Consider the following 13,667-nt stretch of genomic DNA (forward strand, 5'->3'; position numbering starts at 1 on the left):
GCTTAACCTCTTATATTAGATGGAAAAACCGATGGACAGAGTAGATATAAACATTTTCCCCGCTCAATTTTCATTTTACCCAGCTTTAAATGAAAATTTATAACCTAAAAATGTTTCCTCGCTCAATTTCTAGTTTCCCCTTTCAAATTTTTCCTTTGCCCCTCAATTTCAATTTGCCCCTTAATTTTAATTTGCCCGCTTAAAAAAGGGGGAGATCAATGTTACATGGGCCCCACAATTTTGTATTTATTATATCCACAACGTTCATCCATATTTCGAGATCATTTAGGAGCATTATATATATATATATATATATATATATATATATATATATATAAATATAAATATAAAGAATCATATCTAAAGATCATCTGGACCACACTACAAAAAGCAGTGGGAAAATTGATTTTCATCGTTAAAAATTTTGTAGGGCCCACCATAATAGAAATTGAGCAGGGCAAACTAGAAATTGAGCGGGGCAAACTGAAAATTGAGCGGGGCAAACATGAAATTGAGCGGGGCAAACATGAAATTGAGCGAGGCAAACTGAAAATTGAGCGGAGCTAACATAAAATTGATCGCGAAGTAAATGAAATGAATGAAATTGACCACGAAGTGAATGAAATAGATTTTTGACCATTGACCTGATGAAATCTTGAAAAATAACTGGGTTGGTTGGCTAAAGTAGCTTCTCCTACCCCAAAATCATATAGGGTACGTTAGGTAACTAATTCTGATTTAGAAGATATTCTTGTTAAATGAATAAAGAAAGAAATGAAAAAAATAGAGAAAATTTTTTTATATGCTTATATATACATATTTATATAAATGTGTATTAAAGAATATTGTAGGTAAAATAAAGTTCTTCATGTAAAAAAATAAAAATTAAAAAATTAAAAAAAAATAAAAATAAACATAAATTTTGCAGAGAATGGCTACGGTTATAATCCGTAGCTATAGGTCCACCAATATATCGAAAAGTTTTCGATATTATCGAAAAAGTCTAGAACTGTCCAGCGAGTTTGGCAAAAAAATTGTAATTTTAGATCCACTATAGCTATGGATTATAACCGTAGCTATATTGTGCAGCCGCAGCAGCCTATGGCTTTTTATTTTTTTAATGTTGTGTTGCTTATATGGGTCCCATCATGAAGTCTGTGTTATATCCAAACCGTCCATCTATTTGGCAAACTCATATTAAGTCTTGAGACGAAAAATAAGATAGATCTAACTATCAAGTGGACCACACTCTAAAAGGCAGTGGGGATTTGAACGTCTACCATTGAAACCCTTTTAGGGGTTACAAAAGTTTTGGATCATTATGAAAGTTATTTTTCCTCTTCATCTAGGTCTTTGTGACCATATGAATGAACTTAGACGGGGAGGATTTCTCACAAACATCACAGTGGACCCCCTAAAGGTTTCTAATGGTTGACGCTCATTCAACACTGTTTCTTGTAATGTGATACACTTGAGATTTGGATTACCTCATTTTTGGTCTCATACCATAAAATGATCTGGAAAAGTATATGAACAGCATGGATGAAAATCATACATCATAGTGGGGCTCACAGACCACTGACCATCCGCCATTGGCTGGTGGCAGGCGGAGTACCCAATTCGGAAAGCGGAGTACCCAATCCGTTTCCGTGAAAGGAGGGGTATTTTCGTCCTGAAATTCGGTCTCAGCACGTGCAGGTCTAAGATGCAAAACAAAGTTTGTCTTCTTTCTAGCTAAAAGGTGGGGTCCACAGTCCTAAATTTCTCTTTTTCCCCTTTGGAATTTTGACCACTAGCCACTTTACTTTTAACCATTCCATTTTATAACCGTTAGCTGGTTGTGTTATTAATTATATGGTTTAGATATTTTGATCGGTGTGATTTTAGACGTATAATCCATCAGCAACACTTATCACAGTTTGGACGGTTTGGATAGGTGGGCATGAATTTCGGACGTGAGAAAGAGGTAACGCGCCATTTTCAAAATAGCGGTGACTCATCGCACCAATGGCGAACTTTTTACAACAGCTTCTATGCCACAACTTCCATCATTTTCCCATAGCACCTTTCCTCTCTCTCTCTCTCTCATGTGCAACTGCTCTTTTGAAAGAGCCTCCCTCCCTCTCCTCCCTCCCTCCCTCTCATATGCAACTTCTCTTTTGAAAGAGCCTCTCTGCCTCTCTCATATGCAACTGCTCTTTTGAAAGAGCCTCTCCCTCTCTCTCTCTCTCTCTCTCTCTCTCTCTCTCTCATATGCAACTGCTCTTTTGAAAGAGCCTCTCTCTCTCTCTCTCATATGCAACTGCTCTTTTGAAAGAGCCTCTCTCTCTCTCTCTCATATGCAACTGCTCTTTTGAAAGAGCCTCTCTCTCTCTCTCTCTCTCTCTCTCTCTCTCTCTCTATTTCCGGGCGATTTCAAACTTGGGTCGATCTTGCTTTCTTTCCAGACCCCTTTGATTTCTCCTTCTCCCTCTCATTTGTTTCATGACGACTTCAATAAAGAACAGCTTCTTGCCTCCTTCTCTTGTTTCCAATCTCCAAGAAGTTCTTATTAGTAGGAAAGGCAGCGGCAATGGTGAACACTCTACTGCTGAGAAAACCATAGCCTCCTCCTCTTCCATCGACGTACTCATTTCATCCGATACCGATTCCGCAAAAGATAGTTCGAAACCCATCGTTCTCGTGACGAATGGGGATGGAATATGCGCGCCGGGGATCACAGCCCTTGTTGATGCATTGGTTCGTGAGGGACGGTGCAATGTCTACGTCTGTGCCCCCGAATCGTGGGTTTTTTTTTTTCCCTCACTTTTTCCCCATTTTTTTCCTTTTCTAAAATTTTGGTTTTGGTATTTCTTGTTGATGGGTTTTTGTTTTTTGGATTTGGGTTGAAGGGATAAATCCGCTTCGGGACATTCGGTTACAGTTCGGGAGACACTTGCTGCAAGGTCTGCAGAAATCGTTGGTGCCACTGCTTATGAAGTTTCTGGTATTGTCAAATTCACGTACATTTGTTTAATTTCATCTTTTGGTAATTGGGTTCTGTTTATCCTGAAATTGGACTATGGTTTGATGAAATTTCGATTAAAAATGAAACAATTTGGGACTGTTTGGAAGCAACAGTCGGGCTGATCTGGAAGCTAGTAAACTTGGTATTCTCTTGTTTATTGTTTCCATCTCGGGCCATCTTATTGTTGAAAGTGATTCTTGTGCCATCACATGTGTCGAAATCACCGTTGATGCAGTGGAAGAAGGGTCTTGATAAATGAGAAAAAAAGAAGCGTGATTGAGATTAATTACTGCAATGTGATTCAATATTGCATCCAAAAGCAACCTAATGTAGGCATCCACTATTGATTTCAAGCACAACAGGTTTAAAATTAGATCACACGAAATGTGGTTTCTGTTCCCCACGCCACCCCAAATGCACAGTAGAATGGATAGTAACCCTTTCTACCAACATACCTTGCCCACTTGCAATTTGGGGTACTTCAAAACTCGCATTTTGTGATTGGTTCCTTTGGGTTATTTTTGACTGATTGTAAATTGCAAGTTTCGATCAGTTCCTCTTTATTTACATTTTAAATTTTAAGTCTTTTAGACAGTAGTTTTATGTGGTTTCATTGAATAGGGACTCCTGCTGATTGCATTTCTCTAGCTTTGTCTGGGGCATTGTTTTCTTGGTCAAGACCTGCACTGGTATGGATTCTTTGTAGTTGTTACAGGGAATATGGATAGCTGAGGCCCTGTTTGGTAGACACCTAAAAATGAGTTCATCTCATTTTGGCTAACAGTAATAATGCATTAAAGATAATTTTCTCTCTAATGCATAATTACTGTTAACTAAAATGAGATGAACTCGTTTTTAAGCGCCTACCAAACAGAAAATTAGTATATATTGTTGCTATAGTGATGGGCATACATGGTTTATTTATTTATTTATTTAATCTTCAGGTAATCAGTGGAATTAACAAGGGATCGAGCTGTGGCCATCACACGTAAGTGTGCCTGATCCTTTGTTTCCATTTATTTGTAGGCTTCTCATATTATGAAATTATGCTTTTGCAGATCAGATGGTGGGAAATTTTTTTTATCCCATATTTGAATCTTGTTTATAAATGCAATGACATGATTTGCTTCCTTTTATGACTCATAATTTTACTGGATTCCATTTGTTTGCATTTTTTTATATACTTACCGTATGTCTTATGTGAAAATACATGCAGGTTCTACTCAGGTGCAGTTGCCGGAGCTAGAGAAGCGTTAATTTGTGGTGTACCTTCTATATCGATTTCATTGAATTGGTGAATGGAAATCTCCTTGTTATTATGGTGTTTGCTTGTTGTGTTGTGGTTTCTTTCAATCTCTCTAACAAGTGTGTTAAAATCTCTTGTTAGGAAGAATGATGAAAGCCGCGCAAGTGATTTCAAGGATGCAGTTGATGTTTGTCTTCCATTAATTCATGCTGCGATAAGTGATGTAAGGAAGGGCCTTTTCCCCAAGAGTTGCGCATTGAATATAGAAGTTCCTACCTGTCCTTCTACTAATAAGGTTTGCTTTGTCTCATCTTTTGACCTTGATATTATTGAAAATGTTGAGAATATTTTGTAACATGTTTTTTTATGCTCCAAACTTACAAAGACACAAATGCAATGTTCCACCTGGGAACAAGGCTAAGATGAAGATGATATGATGATGATGATGATGATATTATGACACACACACACATCATTTATTATTTTTTTATTTTTTTTATTTGTGTGTGTGTGTGTGTGTGTGTTTTCAGGATTAATATTTTGTAGATGAATTTATTCATTTTCTTTGTAGTTTACAACCATCTTTTTTGGCATGATATCAATAATGCAAACTACTTTTGTACAACTTTTCCCACTCGAGAACTGTGATTATGTCTCCATATAATTCTCCAAGTGAGGACAGGAACAATAAAATTCTCAATGATTGAATATTGCAGTTACTGACATTAAATATCCTTGATCATGTGGTGGGTGTTGATGAAAAAAGAGCTTTGGGGGTGTGAGCTCTTAAGATATGGAATTTTTTTGTGGTGGTGGTTGAAGGGCCAGGGGGAGAGACCATTGGTGTCTTGCAAAGCTCGTAGTTGGTTGCACTTGAACTGAACTTTGTTGGCAACTCGATCAATTTCCAATGTCTCTTTTTATTTTTGAATAGTGAGTAGCAACAAAATTTTATTAACCCAAGCAGACTAGAAAGCTTCCTGGATAATAGAATCCCAGTAATTCTGGATAGCAATGAAGGATATCCCCCTGAATTCAGGATTTGGTATAGCCCAGTCTAAAACCAAAAACTGAATCTCATCTTTAATGACTCAGTCAAAGTTCTTGGCTTAAAATTTTTTGCTATTCCTCTATCCAAATTCCCCACATTATGTCAAGCAGAACCATCTTCCAGATGTTGTTCCCATGGGGGAAAATGGTCGACCCTGCCACCCTGCAAACAATTCCAAGACGGAGGCAGAGAGGCTTGAAGAGATCCTACAGGGGGTAAGGAAGTGGCTCCATGCAGCCCTTGCAGCTGTGCAGTAAAGGAAAAGGTGGTTTGCTAACTCCTCCTTCCACCTGAATATAACGCATATGTTCGGGATCGTGATATTTCTGTTCCTGAGATTGTTTATCGTGAGTTTTATGATCCACACAACTGCTTGGAGTCTTGGATCCTATGCAAGAATGGCAAACCTCCACACCTTGGTGAGAGGAGAAGAGGGGCCAACACTTGGCAACATTCCCCTCGAGAAAGAATAAGAGGAAAACGCACCTTGTCGACCAATTCCACATCTTCATATCTTCTGAAGATGGATCCAAATGCCATAGTTCTAAAACTGTCTAGGTTAACTTGAAACTTGGCCGAGTCAACTCAACTTGACAGGATTTTGAGCTGAGTCCTGGGGGAACTCCGGTTATGGTTCCGACTCTAGATGACTCGTTGAATTGACTTGACCCACTCGGTTGACTTGACTCAAATCGCAGTACTCGAATTGAGTCACTTGGTGAGTCACAGTGTGAGCACTATTAAAATATAAGTGGGGAGGGAGGGAATGAAACCCACCACCTCTGCTAAAGGAAAGATGAATCCAACCAGTGCATCGTTGAGTGATTTGATGATAACATATAGATTTTATATTTTATTTTAACTATGTTAAATATATACTCTTAGCTCTTATTTTTTAAATCTATAATTATTAGAAATTTAGTCAAGTTGGGTTGAGGCTTTGAGTGAACCTGACCCGGCTGAATATTGAGTCGACTCTTTTTTGGGTTTTCAAACTATGCCAAAAGCACCTTGTACGGAATCCCAATTACTTTGCACAAGCTCTATCTCCTGCTTGAGTCTAGATGGCATCAGTGGAGTATTAGAGACAATGGGGTTGTCTAAATGGCTTTTAGTGGTTCATTCAGCACAAAAAGAGATTCTAGCATAGTCTATATAGCTGAAGCAAGAGCTCTATTGTTAGGTTTGAGAATTTTCAATTCATCTTTATGGGGACAACAGGAACCAAGTCCACAAAGATTTAACTTTTGGATGTCTCCAGTTTTACAGTTGTAGGGCTTGCTTGTGTTCCTTTTGAGGTTAAGGAGGTTGCAATAGCCTTCTAGATGACTTTATAGAAAAGCTTTGTGTCTGGAATAACCTCTACCCCTTAATCAGCTTGTAATTTTGTTTCTCGTGCGTGATAAATATGTTCTCCATAAAAACACGATATTTCTTTTGTATTGCTGGTCATGTTTTTTGTTTGAAGAGTTCCCAAGAGATTTTAGTGGGGAGGCTATAGGGCAAGCAAAACTTCTCACATATGATGGAGACATCACGCGCACACGCACGCACGCCGCCCCTCCTACGCAAGTACACAAGGAGAAGGAAGACCCCACCGTCGATCTGGATTGATAACGATGTCCAGGGAGGGCTTCCTAATTAGAAGACAGAGTTTTGGTTTGTGGGAGTGAGCCCGATAGTCAAGTAAAGCCCATCATAGGATCTCATGATCGTGGCTCACTAGTCTGATTAATCTCATATTTTAGGTTTTTCTTATTAATATTATTTAGAGTATCATGGACCATTTAGATTTTTTGTATTAGTTTTTATTTTTGTTTACTTTATCGCCAAGTAATAAGTTGCGCACATGGCGTGAGTTTTGTGGTATAGGATTTCCCCATAAATAAGCACCCCTTGTAGTTTTTTTTTTTCCATTGAAGCTTAATAAAAATTCTGCGTTTTTCTATTCCTCTGAGTTCTCGAGTTGTGGGAAATCCAATTGGGTGCGAAGCCCTCCCTTCATTGAAGGGCTAATTACCATGGTGCGAAGCCACATCAATCCCAATTTTTTCCCGTCCTTTACCATCTCTATTTCTCATCTCCTACCATCATCCGCGCTTCAAATCTGTCCTTTATTGCAACAGTTCTCCTCTTTATAGCAAAATTTCAGATTCTGGCCCTATAGAAGGGCTGAAACTTCGGCGGAGCACCACACACAAATCGCGCATTCGATCGACACGAAACTTGGGGATTTTAAAGCCCTCCCCTGGCCGACCAGAACCAAGGAAGCGCTTTCCTCGTTCGGCGCCCCCTGGCACGTGCGGCCAAACCCCTGTGCATGTGCGACAGGCCTGACCTGCTGTCCGCGCGGGGACTATCTCCAGGTTCAGATTTTCGCTTATTTTACTCCTCTCATACATATCCTCCTTAACCCTAATCCTAGATTGCTTTACTTTCAATTTATTTGCCCATTTTCTTACCCTAGGGTTCTCTAAATTGGAATTGGTGAATCCCTTGGATTAGGGACTGATTGCTGTGCATGTGTGGGTGATTTTTACTTCCCTCTGAGTATCCTTTGGTCCATCATTTTACTGATTCAGCCCTAGCTTGTGTAGGCCTGGACCCGCACAGATTCCCCTTGCTCGAATGTTTGAACTTTTGTGTGGGATGTGGAATTTTATGTGATTGTTTCTGAATTAGTATAATCTAAAGCCTGAGATCTTGCATATCATATTTAATTTTCATGTCCTGCATCAATATATCTTGGAAAGAAATTTGCTGATTGAAACATGGAGTGGTGTTGGGTTTAGAAAATTCTAGACCGTCGTTTATCCTTATCTACTTTGATTGAATTCGGTGAGGAAGATTTCTTGTGTCACACAAGTTTTCACAATTTCTCCCTCTTAGAATTAATTTTCTAAAAAAAAAAAAAAAAGTAAAACTAATTGGCTAGGTAAAAGAACTGTGAAGAAGACGGCCAAGTGCCTCTTCTATTGATTTCAATAGGATGAACTGTTTTGGGATTGGTATATTCCGATAGGAGCAAAGCAAAAGTATATTGTCTTAGCAAGGTTTGGTCCTTGCTGAGATATGACTTTTTACATGTGGCGTTGGATGTCTTTTGACTCTAGGTGATGCTGTAATATTTCCTTTCCATTGTTTCGTAAAATAAATACAAGCACATGGACTATGGCTGGTACAGCCAGCTTCCGCATCAGTATTTCGGAGGGAAACTCATTCCTTATATTTGGGTCGGATAAAAATGACTCTTTATGAATCTATCACAAGGCAAGCATCCTAAATGCCCAATTAGCTAAACAAATGAGTGCTACTGTAGCGTGTGTTGTGGAATTCTATGACACCTGGACTTGAGCATTTCTATGGTACATGGCACGCTCCTGTATGCTGGTCAGGACTTGGAACCATTGATTTGTTGGGCCACCAGTACAGTCCTCAACACACACACACCCCCCCCCCCCCCAAATAATAATAATAATAATAATAATATTTATTTTTTTTTAAATAGTAATAATAATAAAAAAACCAAAAAAAAATAAAATCAAGGGGACTGGGCTGTGGTAGGGGATTGTTAACTGAAAACAGATCAATGGTTCACGTTCAACAGGAAAAATACACAACGATAATAACAGACTGCATCTATTTCCTTGATGTGAGTTGCACAATAACATCAACGATTGTTAAATGGATTCATTTCTGGTATCCTTCTACAGTATGGTCTAATCTTCTATGGCACCAGTCCATTGCTTTTCTGGTTGAAAGCTTTTCACCATACATGTTCCCTTTGCTTTGTTGCATGCTAATTTTTTTGTTGTCCATTGCTTTTCTGGTTGAAAGCTTTTCACCATACATCTTCCCTTTGTTGCATGCTAATTTCTTGTGCATCATAGCTCTGTCATTTCCTGATATGGTTTTATTGTATGATGGCATTTGATAGGGATTCAAAATCACCAGGCAGAGTCTATGGCGGTCCATCCCAAGCTGGAAATCTGTATCAGCAAACAGGCACCCCTCTGCAGGGGGTTTCATGTCCATGCAACAAAGCCTTGGCATCCAGCTTGCACAGCTTAGCCGAGATGCCTCTGCAGCTGTGAGTATCTTACGAGTGCCCACTGGCTGGGGTTTTTGAGATCTGAGAAGCCTGGCCCATGATTCAGTGATCCAGTCCATTTGTCATCTGAGCCTCACCTAGCAATTGAAAAGTGAAATACAGCCATTGTCCACATTCAACTGAAAAAGGCCCAAGATTCATGTGTGGGACCTTTCAATCTGGAAGGCTTCAGAGCATGGGCCATCCGTGGTGGGGTAGCACATATCAATGATCTGGATTTATAAACCATGGATCTCACTTTCCAGAACTAAGACCCAAAATATACTGTTGAAAAACTTGGGTTGAGGATCCAAAATGTTTTTATTTTTATTATTTTTTGTTATCATCGTTGAAGGGCGTTGAGGATCCTACAATCCTCTAGAAGCACTAGCTGTTCTTTACTTGGTATAATCTCAGACGCATTTCAGCCTTAACTCAAAAGGGTCTGTGGTTTCCAGGGTGCTGCACGCCGCCTCCAGTCACAGAGGAAGAATGTTGAGATTGAATCAGTTGCAGCAGGAAAATCTGATCCTCAAAGGGGAACAGTGAAAAAGTACTTCCGTCTAGAGGTATGCACAGATAATGACCATTATCACCTCGAAACACAAAACAGGCAAAAACCAAGATCTTGAAATTGTGCTTCTCTTGTTAGTTGGTTTTCATCTCAGAGAATGATTCACCATGAAATACTGACAATGAGAGTTTTGTTCCATATGAATCTCATCATTTGAAAGAGGTGAGCTGTGGGTGCCACTTAATCACCTGATCAAACATCAGAGTGAGCGGGCCCCACATCACTGAACCATCCAATCTTGACCAAACAATAACGAGATTCACAAACAATGAACTTTTGCGGCCTGCATTACGCTCTCGATGCTTTACTTTATTTCTATACACATATTCAATGCTCTTTATGCTGGTGTAAACCACAATAATTCGAGTGAAAGAGGGGAGATTAAGATAAAAGCAGAAAGCAACATGCACTCTCATTTAATTGCAGTTCTTGGAGAAGGAAAAAGAAGACACAGATGAGGATCTCGATTTCAAGGCGCTTGAAAATGGCTTTGTGAGTCAGTTGTCTTTATTTTCACATTTCTTTAAGAAATCTATGCCACTTCAAAGGCTGATTCCATGCATTTCTCTCGATATACAGGTAGCACTAACTCCTCTATGTTTCCTATCCCATGTCGAGTCAGAAATACAGACCTCTGCATCGGACTGGCTCACAGCTGCCCTTACTGGTGACAGATAAGGTTCCTCAGATCAACATTATCGATAATATGTGAATGTTACGAGAGGAGTACTACTTAATAAGTGTCCATCTGCAAATACCAAACACAAGCACCTCACACTTGACACACAAGGTCCAGGTCATTGAGTGACTATCCCAAACCCAAAATAGGATAGTGATCCACTCTTCAGGTGGGCTGCATGTTATAAATATGGATGGTAAAAAAGGATGACCAACAGCCCACACTCAACTTATGTGGGGCCATCATGAGTGGACGGTGGACGGACGTGCCTGATTTTTGGGTTGGGCATGTTATTCTTGATCTGATTAACTAACCACCTAGTACACGTGTGGAGCACTTGCTTTTGGCATTTGCAGATGGTACTCTTATTTATTGCCAATTCAAAATGCATGCTGATTCCCATTAGTGTTGCTCTTTTCTGATATTATGTTATTTAGACCTTTGTTTTGTATTCTTAGAAATGCATGTTTTACCATCTTCGCATGCTCTCTCTCTCTCTCTCTTACCATCTTCGCATGCTCTCTCTCTCTCTCTCTTACCATCTTCGCATGCTCTCTCTCTTTCTCTCTCTCTCTCTCTCTCTCTCTCTCTCTCTCATTTGAAAACTATTTTTCTCTGTGTGGAAATGGGATGAGGTTCTCTTACTTGTTTGGAATAATGGAAATGAAAGTATGATTTTTTTTTTTTCCTGAAATTTGGATTTGGCAAATTCTAGAGTCTATTGTTTGGTAATCAAGCTACAAATTCACTGATTTGGAGAGCATTTATTGCAATAATAGAGCTTTTATTGCTTTTGAAGGTCTCTCATTTTGTGGATTTGGCAAATAGCAACTCTTGAAGGATGAAAATTTTCTGGGCAGATCAATGAATTTCAAGGGGTAAAGATTTGCCGAATTCCCTATGGGGCCAGGCCTTTTGGCTGGGGGTAAATAGATTTGAGGTGTGTTTGTATGGAAGTGAATGCATGGAAATGAAATAAAATGGGAGTAAATGGACCTGTGAATGAAATCCTCTCTGGGAGAGCATTTGGAAGTAAATGGAGGTGAAATTGCATTTTGAGCTCCTTTGGAGAGTGGCATGAGTAAACAAAGGTGCCACTATGCACACTACTGCCACGCATGTGGCATGCTACTCTGAAACAATCTAATTATTGGTTACATCACTAAAATCGTACCAATAGAATGATCCAAACTATCCAAAGGTTGACCATATAAATGGATGGTAAAAGAATGTTGGCAAGTTGCTTATTTGTGATCATTGCGTTTGTGGCCCACCTGAGGCTCGCAAATTTCTCATTTTCGGCAAAAGTATATGCTTCAATGGGTTTATTACAATCATTCTGTTAAATATCAAATGCACACTAATTTGGGATATTAAAACTGATTAGAAATATCGCTTAAGTTCTTATGAATATATTGAAAAATTCTAATGCGGCATGCGTGGGTGTGTGGCGGGTGCATGTGTAAGAAAAAAAAAGAAACGAAAAGAAAAGAAAAGAAGACTTCTAATGCATTCCAATTCTTCCCATTTGCTCCCGTCCAAACAAAATATTTGGATTTTAAATGCATTTCATTTACTCCCATCCAAACACCACTGACTAAGCTATTTACTTGCAATTCATTAACCTCCATTTACAAGCTCCCAAACAAGCCCTATGTGTAAATGTATCTATGTAATTGAAGTAGGCTGTATTTGGGTTATTCCATCCTAAAAGTGAGGAATGTTAATTCCAGATGTCCAATCTTCTAAGCAACAAATGCAAACACATCAAACATATTTATGTGGGCATGTGTTCATGATCTGATCCGTTCACCAAATCATCCATCCCCTCAATGCATGTGCCCTACCATTAAAATCAGGCTGGTCCATGCAGCAGGTGGGCAATGCATTCATGTTGAACCTAGGCAGTTGCTTTGTCATTTTACTAATAACCGGACGAGCATCTGCCATGGGACCATTTGTATGGATGTCCTCAATCTTAGATGTGTGTACTTTGTTGTTCTGTTTTGTACAAGTTAAAAAGATTGGGCTGCGTTTGGATGAATTTCCAACATTTGGAAGACAAGAATCAATGTTCCAATCTGCAGTGTGTTTCACTCAAGCCCAACTCAAAAGGTAAACTGTAAATGCTATGAATTGAATGTTGAAGGCGAAAAATTTACAACCCTAGCTATGAATGTTGGGCCCAGCCAATTCGAAATATTGATTTTGCCTAATAGCAAACATGCTCTAATAGCAAAAATGATGACTAATGACGGTGTGTGTGTGCGGGAAAAGGTTCCATGCGGTCGAGCTCATGGGAACTTCCCATGAGGTCGAGCTGTGTGGGCCCCACCATGATGCGTGTCAAACATCAACACCGTGCATTTGATGGGTCCCTTTTAAATTATGGGATATCCGAACAGTCCAGGTAATGCAGCATCCCATGAAACACCCCCTGACCAATTTTCACCTTGATCTAAAAGTCTGGTGGACCATAGCAAAGAGAGATGCAAATCAAGGAAGGAAACTATTTTCTTTTTCCATGGACAACCAAAGTTTTGAATCAAAGGAAAAGTTGGGTGTGGGGTTTCATTGAAGTGTTGCATCACATGGACCGTTCAGATTTTGGGCTCACATCATGTGTGATGAGTTCTCAAAAAGTTTTCACATCCTGAGATTTTGGACTCACATCACGTATGATGAGTTATCACTAGTTTTTGTGAAAACTTTTTGAGAACTCATCACACATAATGTGAGCCCAAAATCTGAACGATCCACGTGATGCAGCACCCCATAAAACCCTCAAGCCCAATTTTTACACTGATCTAAAACTTTGGTGGGCCGTGGAAAAAATAGTTTCCTCCCTTGATTTGCATCTCTTTGCTATGGCCCACTAGAGTTTTGCATCAGGGTGAAAATTGGTCCCTAGAGGTTTCATGGGGTGACGCATCAAATGTACCTTTCAGATTATTAGCCCATGACACATGTGCAAAGGTGCTCCCGTGTGGGCAGGTGAGAATGCTTCATGGGTTTAAAAA

The 13,667-nt window shown here is 39.4% G+C and overlaps 1 protein-coding gene across 1 annotated transcript; it reads left to right on the plus strand.

The window, feature by feature from the left end:
* The first annotated feature begins 2,083 nt into the window (after nt 1-2,083).
* Nucleotides 2,084-12,109, plus strand: LOC131218193 (uncharacterized). The gene is made up of 11 exons (XM_058212877.1): nt 2,084-2,783; nt 2,892-2,986; nt 3,629-3,696; nt 3,952-3,995; nt 4,224-4,301; nt 4,395-4,548; nt 9,242-9,394; nt 9,853-9,963; nt 10,395-10,460; nt 10,548-10,647; nt 11,447-12,109. The coding sequence occupies exons 1-10, from the start codon at nt 2,485-2,487 to the stop codon at nt 10,644-10,646; spliced, it is 1,167 nt and encodes a 388-aa protein (XP_058068860.1). The 5' UTR covers nt 2,084-2,484; the 3' UTR covers nt 10,647; nt 11,447-12,109.
* Nucleotides 12,110-13,667: the final 1,558 nt, after the last annotated feature.

This window comes from Magnolia sinica, chromosome 1, assembly GCF_029962835.1.
Source record: "Magnolia sinica isolate HGM2019 chromosome 1, MsV1, whole genome shotgun sequence".
NCBI lineage: Eukaryota > Viridiplantae > Streptophyta > Magnoliopsida > Magnoliales > Magnoliaceae > Magnolia > Magnolia sinica.